This window comes from Eurosta solidaginis, chromosome 4 (genome assembly GCF_040869045.1).
Source record: "Eurosta solidaginis isolate ZX-2024a chromosome 4, ASM4086904v1, whole genome shotgun sequence".
Lineage (NCBI taxonomy): Eukaryota > Metazoa > Arthropoda > Insecta > Diptera > Tephritidae > Eurosta > Eurosta solidaginis.
The window spans coordinates 34,375,797-34,392,754 of record NC_090322.1 but is presented as its reverse complement, the minus strand read 5'-3'; the positions used below and the strand labels follow the sequence as shown (position 1 = coordinate 34,392,754).

Genomic DNA, 16,958 nt, shown 5'->3' with positions numbered 1-16,958 from the left:
AATTGAAATCATATGCGAAATTGATTTCAAACTAAAATCGAAATTGACACAAAAATTGAAATTGAATCTCGAACCGAAATAGAATATAAATGAAAGTTAAACAGAAACTGAAACGAACCCAACACTGAGCAAACTAGTAGAATCATAATTGCAATACGAATCGAAATTCAAATCATTTTTGTGACTACGCGAATCCTAACAAAATTTTCATATATTTTAACGTGTTTCTTCCTCTCAGGCGAAACTCAAATAATTGTAGAAAAGCCGGTAATGCAACCCGAAGATCTAGCTAAGCAGGGCATACATATGGTCACCATTGAAGAAACCTCATTGGCTGGTATTGATGAGGCATCGCAAATGAGTATGAATGAACCGTTAGTGTTTAATAAGCAATCGGTAAATTCTTTAAAACCCAAAGTAGCCGAACATACATCACGAATTGCTCCGGATGTTGGTTTGACTGTTACAAAACAGCCACCACCACCACCACCACCACAAACAACAACAACAACTATATGTACTACTACATTGCAATCCACAGAAACCACAGCAAAATCTTCTATCATTGACGACGCAAAGCCGTTAGAAATTAATGGTGCAGATACCAACTCCAACACAGCCAATTTTGGTGATAAGGAAACCACACAGACGGCAATTGCTGATACAACAATTAATTCAAATAAAGAAGAATCAGCACCAACCGATAATACACCAACACCCGCTCCGACGGCAGCCGTGAAACCCAGTGAGGATAATGTTAATATTGAATGTAACCTTGATGATATACCACAGCCGCCACCATCGCCAACGGACAGTGAAAAGAATCGCAGGCAAGAGGAATTGAATGATTTAGCAATGTTGGGCATTGACGCTGACGATATGGCTGCGCAATGTATCTGAATTGAAGGCAGTTTTAAATTAGTAATTTAAATTTCTAAAACAAGTTTTCTTTTTGTGATTCCAAAAAATTTTACTTAAAAAAAACCAAACTCGGTTTGATACAGAGAAGCAAGAAATATTGGAATATGGGAAGAAATGATGAACACTTTCTTCATTGAATATCATTTAAAATGGAAACATCTTCAATATAAAGATAAAATGTGAAACTAAATTTTTCGAAATAAAAATACAACATTACATTACTACAAGAAACAGATCCTCTGTGCACATTAAAACCGTTTACATAATATAAAATTACAGTTCAATTTGTGGATAAACTATTAATAGCACGGCGTTTACTTTGATAAAGTATTAATCTCAGGGCAACATGCAACATTTTAACTTCTATCTTTACCGATTACCATGCAAAGCTGCTGCTGGTTGCGAAGCTTCCACTTGTGATGAAGAAACAGGTAAACTAATAATGAAGTAACGGGTTAAGCGATTGAAGTGTGTGTTACCAACACCAAACCGGTTATCACTGGCAGCGCAATACAAGCAAATTGCTCTCAGCTTTATACAACACAATGTCCATAAACACTGAACCCAGGAAGTGTAAAAATGTAAGTTCCACACCCATTTCGTGCAAGCAATGGCAATGGGAATACTTCAATCGTCTAATCCTGTTAGGGAAATTCCGCTTATTTGAAACCTTCTGCTAACGTTCGAATCGCTAAACTGTTGAATAAATCACTCCAATATTCAGTATTGCAAACTTCTTTATTTAGATTACTTTGGGAGTTGTACTTCACAAATATACTTCACTACCAATAGCGGGTTTAAATCAAAACTGATTAGTTATTACTCAGCTTGCACTGCTTTTATACTCTCGGTTTCCTCGTTCACCCATTTCTCCTAAAGTCTAGTAATTTCGCGAACAATTGTAGCTCATGCTTCCATAGCCATATGTGTGTATATGTGTGAGTAACTACTTCGGCTGATGACTACATCTGTGTGTGTGAGGTATCTCTTCGTTGCCTTGTACATAAGTGGGGCTATCTTTAATGTGTACATGTACATAAGAGTGGCTGCTTTATGTTTTTGTTGTTGCGTGATTATTAACTAACAGCTTAGTGATGCTGATATTCGTCACAGTACAGTATCAGGCACTCCGAAAGCTTCGAAACGTTTCGATTTGTGACAAGCAGTTACCTTTTTTTTACCATTACATAAAATTTTATTGGAAAGGGCGTGGCACTCCCTACTTCTATACTAAGTTATGGTTAAGATTATGGCTTTTCTATGACAAATTTAAAAATTTTGAAATGTTCCTATAGGTTTCAAATTCAGATATTTAGGGGAATAGATTAGTAAATACTTACATTCCTTAGTTATGGGGCCGGATTTTTATTCTGTCCAAAAATAAAAGTCGGGATTTAACTTTTATTTTCGGACTTATAAAATAAAAGTCCGGATTTTACTTTTATTTGCGGACTTTTCTGAAAAAAGTTCGAAAAATAAAAAGAATGCATTATTCGTCATGAAAATGCTATAGGGATCCCCGGCATCCCATAAACTTTCACCTAGGACAATCATTTTACCCTGACTTGTTCGACTAAAAAAAAACTACTAGACCGAAGATCATGTGTTCATCATCCCTGGGCGGAGACAGCTCTATTTAGGACAGCAGAGAAGTAATCTAAGTAATATCGGACATTGGTTACAAGGTCGCCGTTTTCTTTCTTACATGAATTTGCCTCCGACTTTGCTTACTTACACTTGCAATGAAAGATATGTTCGCAAGGGCTTTGGTGGCTTTGTCTTAAATCAGTTCAATATGAAAACACAATATATCTCAAAATTTTTTTTTTTACTTTTATTAAAAATACTTTATTTATTAGATAATTTTCAGCGATGAATATTCCATAAATCATTTTTTAATTATTCACACGCTACTTAAACCAACTTAAAAAAAAACACAAAATTAAAAATTCATAGTTATTCCTTGTTTAATATATACGAGCCTGTACATGGGTTTATTTTCTATTAATTTAAATGGAATTTTCTTTTTATACTAAATACATATTTTAAACTTTCTGTGGTGATTATTTTTTTTACATTGCTTTTGCTTAGCGTATAAAATTTCATTGATTTTTTAAACTATCAAAAAGATGCTTAAAAATGTTTTAGCATCAACTGAATCAACCACACGCCACTGTACGATATGCAGAGTAAACACACGTCACTTACAATGCTATATACATACATACATACTTAATGAGAAGTACTCATGTAAAGCTAACATATAACTAAGTGTTTTTTTTTTTGTTTTTATATATGTACAACATTAAATAATAATTAAAACTAATTATAAAAAGGAAGGGTGTCTAAATTCGGTTGTAACCGATCATTAAATACTCAGCTGGGAGCTGCTATTCTATAGTTCAATTAGCTTCAGTCTTTTGACACTAAGTATTATCAAAAGAGGGAGGTTCGATTTTGCCCACTTTTATTAAAAATATTCCTTTTTATAAACGAAATAAGTGTGCCAAGTTTTATCACGATAACCATATATGTAATACTCATATATTGCTAATAGAAAGTGCTCGCAATGTGTTTTGAATTCGAAATCAAAACACGACAGCCTATAAAATTTTTGTGATTGTAGCAGCATAAGTGTGACAAGAAAAAATTTAAATTTAGGTACATTCCATTATTGAATACAAAAACAAAAACGTTTAAACATCAATATATCGGCACTCTGATGTTTGGGAATGTACTTTGCCTTTTGTAGCAATATAGGAGTATTACATATATGACGATAACTCAAATCTTCTTCCACTTATGGACCCGATACGTGAAGTAATGGTTGCTCTACAAACAACGGTGCCACGCCCATTTACAAAAATTTGTTATTCAGTTTTTTCTTGGTATAAATGCACCTTAGAAGTAAAAGGGTTTTCATTTAAATGGACTGTTCTATTCGTCTACGGTCTTTTAAATTATCTTTTAATTTAAAAGTGGCCGTGTCCTTAGCAGAATTCGTTCATTTTTGACAGAACTATTTGTGCTATAAGACAAATATGTGTACAGAACTTTTTCATGATACATTAACTGGTCTTCGATTTATGGCTCCCGAAACGTAAGAAAATGCTTGTTCAAAAAAGGGGTGGTGCCACGCCCATTAACAAAAAAACTCATTTTCTTGTTCTAAATACACCTAAGCAGTCAATTAGCATTGATAAAAATGGTTCGCGCAGAGATATTGTCTTATAATATATTTGGAAATTTGATTTTGTCAGAAGTGGGCGGTGACACGCCCCTTTTTGAATGAAAATTAAATATTTCAACATGCGCATGAAGTTTGGCTATTTTAGCTGCTTTATTCTCTGGTTAATCACGTTTTTCATGTTTTCCAAAATTGTATATACATATTATGTATATATAAAAAGTGAGCGTGGTTATAGTCCGATTTTGTTAATATTAAATAGCGATGGGAGATGAGTGCGAAGCAAGATAATTTCAAGGTCCGTAGATGAATATAAGAAAGATATCTCAAAATTGAATCAAGTTAAAGTGGTCACAAACAGACGGACGGGCGGACCAGGTCAAATCAGTTACGTTTTTGATATATGAGAGTCCATCTTTATCTCGTTTTGGTTTATACCGTAATGTCAACAAAGTTAATATAATCTGTGAGCTTTGCTCAGCTGAGTATAAAAATTCTTAAGTCTTCTCTCAACGATAAAACATTTTTACAACTTTTTTATTTAACTTTTTACGCGTTTTAATGCAGATTTGCTTGTTTGGGCATTAACCGCATACCACACACACACAAAACAAATTTGTGTTTAGATAAAATGTCTGCGATTGTTCGGGTTACGTCTATTATGCGTACCGCCATCCATATTGAAGTTACGTGGACCGATGCCGCCGCCACCACCCATGGGCACTTGTGAAAAATTAAGGAACCCATTTAAACCCATCGCTGGTCCAGCATCCAAAAGACCGCGTCCAAAACTGCCTGCGCCTGTAGCAAAAGGATTAAAATTACCGATTGGCGGCATACCCAACAAACTCGGCCCATCTAAACGTGGCATACCCGCCGCTGCTGCGCCACCCGCAAATATTGGTGGCGGAAAACGAAAATCGAATGCTGGATTTGGCGGAAAACCAAAACCAGCCGCATTGGGTGGCATATCGAATTGCGGATTTGGAAAATCAAGCTGTTGCATATAGTCACCACGCGCTTCAGCATTCGCGTTCACATCTCCACCGCTACCGCCGCATTCTTGCGTTTTATCGTCATCCGTATCAATTTTATTCACTTCGCCATTTTCATCGATGAAAATGCCCAAACTTATTAGTATATGATCAGTTATTTTTTTATTACAATTTATGAAATTGAAATTCTTATCGGCTGATGTATCCTGATGGAAGCGGCGCAGTTCTGTAATAAGACGCGCCAATTCTTGATTGTATTGTATTTTCATATTCGAACTAAGATCGCGATACCACGCTGCATTTTGCATTTTCTCGCGCATCATTTTACCTAGACCGGCAATTTTCGAAATAACGCTATCACTTGCCGCGCTACCGCCTCCACCACCAGCACTTTTCTCAGCCTCATTCGCCTTTGCTGCTGCAGCGGTTGCTGCTGACGCGGCTGCACAACGTGGATCTAAACGTGGATCTGTACGTGTTGCTGGTGCTGGCGTTGCTGCTGCTGCTGAAGCTGGTGTTGCTGAGTTGCTCGCTGACGAGGACGACGACGACATCGCTGCCAATTTGCTAGCGCTTGAACGTCGCTCATCTATACGCCGCCCACCATACGATTTCATGGAAGCCCCTGTGCTGCTGCTGCTTGTCGGTGGTGGTGTATAATATTTGGGTGAGCTTTCTGCTTCAGGCGATGCAATGCTACTCAATTTTCGGCCGGAACGTTTTAATGCAGCTGTGGTTGCACGCGTCTCTGGTAACCCAAGTATGCGCCGTACGCGCGGATCTGCGGTTTGTGTGGTAGAGCGTAAACTGCGTCGCAACTCTGCATAATTTGCTGCTGGCATAATGAATTCATGCACTTTGTACGTCATTGGGAGATGTGAAGTGTAAGAGGCATCAATTTCGGTGGCGGGCGTATAATTTGTTACCGCTTGAAATGGTAAGATGCTACCGGCGGCATCTAAGCAACGCATATCCTTATCGGCTTTGGCATTTTTCTCTGTGCGTAGACGTTCATCCTCTTCAACTTGTGCCACATTGTAGTCATACATTGTTTTGCGTTCATATACGGGTTGTATCTTCAAGCGTACAGGTGCATCTTCATTATCATCACCTGAATCTGAAGCTTCTGGTGTATTGGATTGCGAACCTGAGGGCGTATGTGATCGTGAACGTGAACGCGAACGAGAGCGTGAACGTGAGCGAGAGCGCCCCCGTAGTGGAGGTGGCACATAGTAACGTGGTTCGGCGCGCTGCTTATAATTATCGCTGCTGTTTGACATTGGCTTATCTTCGGTTTTCGATTTCATATCGCTTTTATTTGTTCTGAATGGATTGAAAGGGTTTAGGTGTAGACCAAGTCTTGTTGCTAAATCAGTTGTTTTTGGTGGCTGAAAGGAAAAATAGAAATGTATTTAGTATTTATTGAAACTCGATTATTCTCAAAGTGGAATTGGCTATTCGCCCGGAAAACTCCTCGTTTATCGTCTAGTATGAAATATAATGAAGAAAAACAGCAAAAAAATAATAAAAAATTTTCTGAAGATGTAATCAATTTTCCGAACGGATAAGGACAGTCTTCGATAATCATTTTGGCTAACATACCTCCTCATTTACCGCGTACGAGCTACTTTCAATAGGCGCTGTTGTTGTTCTAGTATGGTCTTCTTGTTCCAAATTGCCGTCATCTATAACTAGCTGCTCATCATCACGTTCATCATCATCTAAAATGAATATAAAAAACATAAGACATAAATAAATATAAATATAAAAATTAAAGTAAAGACAACACTAAAGATAAATAAACATTTAAAAATAATAATAACAAGTAATGACGGGACTGTTTTCGGCTGTGCCGACGTTTCATGAATGGAGCTGAACAATAATATTATCCTATTCGTAATATCCAAATAATCGGTTGTATAAGATATGAAACATATAGTGGAAAGATGTACATACCTAAGCCATTTTTAAGATAAAATATGAAATAAAAAATAGGTAGTTTGTGTGAGCATGCAAAGTTTCACGTTTTTGTGGTCTGCATGAAATAGCTATGACAATGAATCATTTATCTCAATAATATATAACGTAAACGTAAATATTTGATAAAATTTGAAGCTTCTAGCCGTTAAAAAGGGGGCAAAAATTACAGTCTATATGGGGTATATGATATATGTATATATACCATCGATCTCTATAATTTTTTCAGACATCAATATATGCTATATACGTAAGCATTTGGTGAAATTTTAAGCTGTTCAAAAGGTGTAGAAATTGCGAGAAGTTTCATATCTGAACAGTCGGTTGTAGAGGAGATATGCGATATATATAACCGATCTCTTCGAATTTTTCAGACAACAATATATGTTAAATACGGAAGCATTTGGTAAAATTTGGAGCTTCTAGCTGTTAAAATGGGGCAGAAATTACGAAGTGTCTCATCTGAACAATCGGTTGTATGGGATATATACTATATATAACACCGAGCTATAAAATTTTTTCAGAAAACAATAAATGCTCTATACGTAAGCATTTGGTGAAATTTGAAGCTTCTAGCTGTCAAAATGGGGCAGAAATTACGAAAAGTTTCTTATCTGAACAATCGGTTGTAGGGGACATCTATAAGTCTTATAAAATAAATTCGCTAAATGCCATGTAAGCACATAACTTCACACAGAATGCTCCGATTTTAAAACGGTTTTTTGCATTTGAAAGCTTAGCTACGTGAGATGGTACAGTTAATATAATTTGAAGGTATATATTATAGGGGCGTGGAAAATTGCCAAAGTGTAGTAAAAAATTATAAAATTTTTGTTTACACAGCTATAACTCATAAACGGATAGATGGATTTAAAAAATTCTACTTTTCAGTAAAACTTTGAAATATTTACCTTCGATCTGCATCAAAAAAAATACTTGATTCCTTTCTTATATCAGCCAAATTGTTTAAACAAAAGTAACATTTTTATCATAAAATGCGTATATGTGTTTGTTCACTGTGAACTGTCCGCGCTAATTGCTTTTGAGTGAGGCTTGATGTGACACATACATACGTGCATATATAGCATTCGCTGCGTTATTTAACTTCGGGCGTAGGTTTATAGGTATATATGGATGTACATCACTACATAGTATAAAACAAAGTCGCTTTTTCTGTCCCTATGTCCCTTTAAATGCTCAAACCTTTAAAAATACGCAACAGATTTTGTTGCGTTTTTTTTAATAGATAAAGAGTGATTGAAGAGGAAGTAACGGATGAACATATTTGGCTGAAAATTGGTGGAGGGGTAGCTTAGAACCAGGAGACAGACATAGGCTAATTTTATCCCGTTCTGGATAGGGTCTTGAGATCAAAACGTGGACCTGGGTAATCCTGGAATATGTTTGCATAATATGGGTATCGAATGTAAGCTGTTTATGAGTACTTTGATACGGGGTATTTTTCGTACCCGCGTGTACCTAGGGTCTCGAGATATAAGCGAAAACGTGGACGCGGGTACCTCTAGAATGTGTTTATAGAATATGGATAACGAATGAAAGCTGTTGATGAGTGCTTTAGTACAGGGTAGTTTTCATACCTATTTGTGAAGGGTCTCGAGATATAGGCCAAAACGTGCATCAGGGTAACACTAGGATGTGTTTTACATTATGGGTATCAAATTGAAGCTGTTGATGCATGCTTTAGTACAGAGTAACTTTTATACCGCTGGGTGACTAGGGTCTCAAGATATGGGCAAAACCTGAACCCAGATACCCCTAGAATGTGTGTGTAATATGGATATCAAATGGAAGTTGTTGCTGAGAGCTTTAAAGTAATTTTCATTGTGATATTCAATTTAGTTGCATTAACCTGGCAAAACTGATAAATGTGCATGCGAAGCCGAAATAAAGACATGAATTAATAATACCCACATAACTATTTACATACGTCCTATTCGATTTGCCTGGTAATAAGGGATGAAGAAGAATGGGAAAAACTTTAGAGAAGGGAAAAAACTGAAGGAGAAGGAGACTGAGAAAGAGATAGAGTGAGACGAAAATAGAGATAGATGAAGCGAAAAGACGGAGGGAGGAGTGAATAAAAGGATTAAGAAAAAGTGAGGAGGGGAGGGGGGGGGGGGGGGGGGGAAGGGGGAACAGAGTTAGACGGAAAAGTTTATTAAAATGTATGGAGATAGACCAAATTTAGGGCAGAACAACGTCTGACGGGTCTGCTAGTATGCTATATATATAACCGATCTCTTCGAATTTTTCAGACAACAATATATGCTAAATACGTGAGCATTTGGTGAAATGGGACAGAAATTACGAAGCGTCTTATCTGAACAATCGGTTGTATGGGATATATATTATATGTATATACCACCGATCTATAAAATTTTTCAGAAAAGAATGAATGCTCTATACGTAAGCATTTGGTGAAATTTGAAGCTTCTAGCTGTCAAAATGGGGCAGAAATAACGAAAAGTGTCTTATCTGAACAATCGGTTGTATGAGATATATACTATATATACTACCGATCTATGCAGTTTTTTTCAGACAACAATGTATGGCCTATACGTAAGCAGTCGGTGAAATTTGAAGCCTCTAGGTGTTTAAATGGGGCAGTAATTACGCTTCTTATCTGAGCAATCGGTTGTGGGGGATATGTGCTATATATACTACCGATCTCATCCATTTTTTCAGACAACAATGTGTGCAATATACGAAGGATATACGAAGGCATATGGTAAAGTTTGAAGCTTCAATCTGATAAATTGAGGAAGATATGACAAAAATCCTCTTTTTCTGAAAAATCGGTTGTATGAGGGATATATGCTATAGTGGTCCGAATCGGCCGGTTCCGACAAATATCTAATCGGACACCTAAATATACGGCCTCACCAAATTTTATCAAGATATCTCAAAAATTGAGAGACTAGTTTACATACAAACAGACAGACGGGCATGGCTAAATCAACTCAGCTCTTCATCCTGATCATTTCGGTGGGTCTATCTATTTTCCTTTAAGGCCTTACAATTGTGCGATTCGTGATGAAATTAATATGCCATTTCTTTTCCATGAAAGGTATAAAAATTAATTCGTAGATAAAGGCTGAGACAGATATAAGCATAACGATAAAGATAAATTTAGAGAAAGATATATATGTAGTTGTAGACAAATGTATTTACATATGTATATATACAAGAAAATAAAGACATAAGTAATGGTATAAAAATAAAGATTACCAAAAAGAAGGGATACGTAAAAGAAAATAATAAAAATATAGCATAAAAATAAAGATTACGATAAAGATGAAGAAGATAAAAATTAAGATACAATTTTAATTAAAGATAATTATAAAGATAATAAGAATAAAAGAGAAAATGATAAAATTAAGTAAAAAAAATAGAGTAAAAACAAGTAAAGGTGTGTAAGTTCGCGTGTAACCGAACATTATATACTCAGCGTGCGCTTCAATTGTATATTTCATTTCAGAGAAATTACTTTTCTACATAACACGTGGCACCGCCCGTTTAAAAAAAATGTCTCCCCATTTCCTCTTACAGTAAAACTTGATAAGTGAAATATCATTGATTCAAAACTATTTCTTGCTAAGTTATAGCTTATTATTCTAGTCTACGACCCTTTTAAACTTGTTTTATATCTAATTTGCCGTGGTCTTTAACCGATCCCATCCATTTTTATTGGAAAGTTGTCTGCTATAAGGAAAATGTGTGTACACAATTTCATTACGATATCTTAATTTTTCTTCGAGTTATGGCGCCCGAAACATAGAAAATTGCTTAGTCATAAAAGGGGCGGTGCCACACCCATTTTGAAAAATTTTAGTGTTTTCCAATGTAATGTTATAATTCAATTTAGAAAGTAAAATTATATTGACACAAAGCTCTTTTTCGCTAAGATATAGCTTATTTTGTTCGTCCACGACCCTTTCAAAAATCTTTTATATAAAAGTGGGCGTGGTCCTTTACCGATTTCGTTAATTTTTCTTCAAAGCATTCCTTATAGTAAGGGCAACCTCTGCCGAATTTTGTTACGATAGGTTTAACGATTTTTGACTTATGATTAATAATATTTGTAAAATTGATTTTACTAACTAATCAGGTTTTTTGTGTTTTCCAAAATGTTATATATATAAAAAGTGGTGATTATCATCCGATTTCGTTCATTTTCAATACCAATCTATTCTGGGTCCAGATAAGCTCGTGTACCAAATTTTGTGAAGATATCTCAATATTTACTCAAGTTATCGTGTTGACGGACAGATGTACGGACCGACGAACATGGCTCAATCAAATTTTTTTTCGATACTGACGATTTTGATATATGGAAGTCTATATCTATCTCGATTCTGTTATACCTTTACAACCGACCGTTATCCAATCAAAGTTAACATACACTGTGTGCAAAGCACTCTGAGTATAATAATCAAAAACAAATAAGGAAGGCTAAGTTCGATGTAACCGAAGATTACATGCTCAGCTGCCAAATTACAGCTTGCAAAACTTTTAAATTACCTTCTTTTAAAAGTGGGCGGAGCCACGCCCATTGTCCAAAATTTTACTAATTTTCTCTTCTGCGTCATAAGGTTAACCCACCTACCAGGTTTCATCGCTTCTAATGAATTATCGCACTTTTTCGGTTTTTCGAATTTTTCGATATCGAAAAAGTGGTTATAGTCCGAGTTCGCTCATTTTAAATAGCGATCTGAGATGAGTGCCAAGGAACTTACCAAATTTCATTAAGATACCTCAAACCCACCGACAGACATGGCTAAATGAATTTTTTTTTAATATACACTGAGCTCTGCTCAGCTGAGTATAATTAACATAAAACGAAATGTCCAAAAATAAAGATAACAATAAAAAAAATCATTTAGAATTATCTTGTACTCACATGCATCACTGCGATCAAAGGCCAAATTCGAATCCTTTAAATATTGCGAATAATCGACACGCACCACACCGCTATTGCTATTACTATTACTATTCGAACTCGAATTCGAATTTGCCATAACATCTTTATCTAACTCCATATTATCACCAATTTTGTTACGCATTGCAGTACCACCAGATCCTCTCGTAATTTTGTTCGCGATTGTTGTTGTAGAACTAGGAATAGAACGCATATCAACATCGCGTGTTGCAGAACTAGAGAAATACGACAGTAATACGATTTACAATGGATGAAATACGAAGAAAAAATTATAATTTAAAATGAAAAAAGAAATCAATGCAAATGACAAACTAAAAAACATGCATATGAAAATGAATAAAATTTGTTGAGAAATTTCCAAATTGGCACTTCTTTTAGCTCCCTCGTTTCCCCGAGACTGTAGAAAACGCCTTACTCAATGAGTTATACTAACACTGCGCTGCAACGATAAGACTAACCTCGTCACTGAACAAGTCCTCCGAAGTTCCGAATAATTCCACTTCGATAGCTGCAGAAGAAAAAAGTTTCGTGTATGGTGGTAGGACGCATCGCATCTACTCGAAAGTGTCCCGCAAAAAACAACAATGATGTTTGGCCGTCATTCTCTTTCGGCTAAAAGAATCTCGCTACAAAAGTTAGTGACTGCCTAGTGTTTTTTCAGACCAGACTATAGGTGGCTAGCAAACTCCGAATTCCCTTTTTTACCGATATAGCTTGTACAGAGCCGCTGCACATATTCTCGCGATAAAGGACGTCTATTCTAAGAGTTAATTAAAATCCACAGTCTTGCTAGTTCTAGTACTAGAAGGTGCAAGTACCAGAACGTGCCGTATACATATCCGACAACGACTAATCACTGGCGCGGTTACAAAAACATCCGGTTCACAAGTACACGTAATGTTGCTAAATCCCGCAACCGAAATTAAACTTATCTTAAAATTGTACGAGGCTATCACACGCTGCTGCAGAAAATGTAAAATTTTCAAAACATAATAGCATCCTATCTTCCGCCTTATTAATCGCGCGACTTTTGTTCGGAAGAAACTGAGCGCTTGCGGTTGAACATCCTCAAAGAAGTATTCCGGAACTTGCCTTGCTATGAATGTGGAGCGTAGACATTAAGCTTCCAAGACAACTCCATGCCGATATATTATACTGATAGTTAACAGCGGTACATGTTCCATTTTTTGCTGGGGTAACCAGAAAGTCCACATATGCAACTCTGCCAACCTAAACATCATATCATTTCTCTAACGAGGCCATCGGCGCATTTAAAACAGTTCAACCGCTGCGTTCCATGTCCTAAAGAAGGGGAATAATAACCCAAACAAGTCGGGTTTTTAACAGAGCTAGCAACCTGTTAGTGCACGAAGGGGTTCCTGCAACAGTTAACATGAGAAGCTTACCTTCACCAAGCCTTCCTTCACATATCTCAAATAAAGGTCGCAGTGCATCAAGGCCCAAAAAAATAATAATAATATCTACCTTAACTGTTCCCCTTTTGATCTTACAAAGCAAAACGAACCTATAGAGGAAAACTCAGCCCGTTTGGTCCACACTGAATATGAATTTTGTAGAAAGCAAAATATTTCTAAATCATGCAAGGTTTTCCAAATCATGCAACACAAACACAGTCGACTACTTACGGCTTATCCGCGGACTCATCATGCGCTGCACCATCCAACATTTTACTCTGCACCTTCTTTTGCACTTCGCTTATTTCCACAAAATCAATCCCAACTTGTTGTAGTTGACCGATTGTTAATTGATTAACTTCCTGCAAATTTTTGATACCCAAACGTGTTAGTTTCTCTATATGTTCAGCTTTCATTATGCCTTCCAGATTACGCAAATCCAAATAGCTTGGCAGTTGCTGCTGCTGCTGCTGTTGTTGTTGTTGTAGCTGCACATTATTATTATTATTCATTGAGGCCACCGCTGATGCTATCGCTGCTGCAACAGCTGCTGTTGCTTGTGCCGTTGTTGTTGTTAATGTAGCGGCATCATCAGCGTTTGTTGTTGCAGGCGAATCGGCCCAACGTGATTTACGGTGTTTATTATCAAGTCCAATAAGGGACACAGGCGGTTTTACAACAATATCAAATAGGGATGGTATATTACTATGTGGTTGTTGTTGTTGTTTCTGTTGTTGAGATTTTTGCAATTGTTGCTGTAATTGCTGCTGGTCCAATGTATTTATATTATTATTTTGATTTTGAGTTTGATTACGTCCGCGGCTATTAGCACCACCACCACTACCACCACCACCACCACTACCACCACCCGTCGATGCAATCACAATTGTTTTCCATGTATTATCAACTTTATATTCTTTACATAGTTCCTCATTACGATTGACCATCATTGTAATAGCATTCTCACGTGATATACGCTTAAAACTGCCGAGTATCTCTTTTGGTGCAGTCTCTAAATGTTTTAATAGTATATTGCGTAACTGTTCGGATAACGGCGCTTTGTGCATAAACTTGCATGTGTCCTTATTTGGACACTCCATGCCGAGATAATAGTATTTACATGGAAAATCCGAATGCATATAGGAACATTTGTCTTTTTTGGCACAGCATTCCATTAAATAGAATTTACAAAGCTCCAATTTACGTGGCTCACGTGGTTTATCATCCTGCAGGGAATTGATTAAACAATAAATTTATAAATATATAAATAATATAAAAAAAAAGTTGACCGTCGAGTTGTTCGGACGTGTTTTCTGCGTGCTCGCAAGTTTATAATATATAATTTATTTAATTTTTTCTTTACTACATATTTAAAATGCCGTGTAGTTGTGGGCAAAGAGTTGATCGTTATCAACAGTCAATTCAGTGTGCTAGCTGCAGTGAACTTTTTCATCTTCCCTGTGTGGATATTCTTACAGATGACTTGGATTATTTTGTGAAATCTAATATTCCTTTTTACTGTAAAGCTTGTGAGAGAGCGCGTCGCAGTTCTTTACGCTCACCACCCCCCGTTCATCTTGTCAATAATTCTAATCAACAGTATCATGCAGATGCTAATAACAAAAACAATAAAAACGAACAATGTGTGTGCAGTGGGCAAGAACTTGATTTAAAATCAATGTTGAGTGCAATTATAGACGAAAACAAATCTTTACGTTCCGAGGTGAAAGACCTACGTGCTGATTTGCACTCTTTGCTGAAGATAGTGTGTGACAATAACGATGTTGTTGCTAAAGACATCAAAGACATTAAAGCTGACTTTGTTTTTATGAAAACATTTTTGCCGATGCCCTGCTCTCGCTTTCAGTCGTGTGATGATGTGGGGTATGGTGTTGCTAAGAGCATTTTAACCAACGATGTTCGTGAGACTTTTGTTGCTGCTAACAATTCTGCAGAAAAAATTTCGTTTGAAGCCAGAAGTGAAACCAACGATGTAGCGAAAATCTCTGTCAATAATTCTAATGACCCAAGCAGTGGTTTGAATAATTTTTCTGATATTGCTAATTCGGCGCCTGTTGCAGCTGACGTCGACGCTGACGCTTCCACGGCACAAGGCGAATCTGAGTGGAAAACAACGAATAAGCGCAAGAATAGGAGAAAAAAGAAAAATATACAAATGTTGACAAATGTGAACAAAGAAACGAAAGTAAGCAACCAAGATAAACCAATGCAAGTTGTTGTTGGTACAAGTTCAAACGTTGATTTGGCTGTAGTACGACGTAATGTTGTGAGGCGCATTATATGGTTGCATATCTCTTCGTTTTTGAATTCTGTCACTGAAGAAAATATTCTGAACTACCTTGCCGAACATATTTCTATCGATAAAAGCCAACTGCTTTGCTTTAAATTAATAAAGAAAGGTGTGGATCCGCATACTTTAAAATGGGTAAATTTTAAACTTGGCGTGCCTGAAGAGATATCTGGCACTATTTTAAAATCAGAAACCTGGCCTGCGAATGTCAAAGTGCAGCCTTTTCGTTCCGTTCGTGCAAAACGGGATTCCTGATGATGTTGCAGATATTCCCAATGTTAAGTCTAATTTTAATTGCCTAAAAATATACTTTCAAAATGTATCTGGTCTTCGTACTAAATGTTCGGAAGTTTTTATGTATAGTTCTGCATTAGATTATGATATTTTCGTTTTTGTTGAATCTTGGCTGAACGAGAAATTTTTTAGTAGTGAAATATTTGATCCTCATCTCTATGATGTTTTCCGTAAGGATCGTGATCTTGTTAAAACAGGTTGCTCGAGAGGAGGGGGTGTTCTCATTGCTGTTCGGAGGAAATTCCAGGCGGCCGTGGTAACACTCGCTAACTCTGATACACTCATTGATCAGCTCTGCGTACGTGTTCATGGTTCTTCTGGAATCTTGTATTTGTGCGCTTCGTATATTCCACCGAACAGTGCAGATGCCATATATATTGCACACGCTGACAACGTTCTATCACTGGTATCAAATGTGGGTGACAATCATCTTTGTGTACTTGGAGATTTTAATTTATGTAATTTGAATTGGTCTCATATTGAGGACACGGCTTCTTTTACGGCCTCTAACGTTAACTCTTCAGCCGAAATTCATCTTATTGATAGTTTCTTAAGTATTGATTTGGTACAAGTTAATGGGCTCTATAATAGGCTGAATAGAATTTTAGATTTAGTGTTCATCTCAAACAATGTTAACTACACATTGTCTGAATGCTTCACACCAATCCTGCAGACCGACAAACATCACGTTTCTATTTCCCTAGAATTGGAGTTTTATGAATTTGCTGAAATTACAGATAAGCCTGAAATTAATTTCAACTTTAGTGCTTGCGATATGTCGTATCTTAATGAAATATTATTAAGCATTGATTGGTGTGATTCATTCCGCGATAATGATGTCACATCTTGTTTTCATATTTTCAAAAATAAGGTTCATGAGTTGTGCTTGAAGCATATC

General features: G+C 36.5%; 2 protein-coding genes across 3 annotated transcripts in view; one reads left to right on the top strand and one right to left on the bottom strand.

Moving 5' to 3' along the window:
- Nucleotides 1-1,152, top strand: part of LOC137249588 (zinc finger matrin-type protein CG9776) — a 35,297-nt gene extending 34,145 nt beyond the window's left edge. For both annotated transcript variants that reach the window (XM_067781215.1, XM_067781217.1), the window contains exon 12: nucleotides 239-1,152. In XM_067781215.1, coding sequence (XP_067637316.1) covers nucleotides 239-900 — 662 coding nt within the window. In that variant the 3' untranslated portion in view covers nucleotides 901-1,152. The remainder of the gene's footprint in view (nucleotides 1-238) is intronic.
- Nucleotides 1,153-2,755: 1,603 nt separating this feature from the next.
- Nucleotides 2,756-16,958, bottom strand: part of su(sable) (suppressor of sable) — a 55,447-nt gene continuing 41,244 nt past the window's right edge. The window contains 4 exon segments of the mRNA XM_067779381.1: nucleotides 2,756-6,491; nucleotides 6,706-6,824; nucleotides 12,002-12,255; nucleotides 13,687-14,681. Of these exon segments, the coding sequence (XP_067635482.1) occupies nucleotides 4,731-6,491; nucleotides 6,706-6,824; nucleotides 12,002-12,255; nucleotides 13,687-14,681 (3,129 nt within the window). The 3' untranslated portion in view covers nucleotides 2,756-4,730.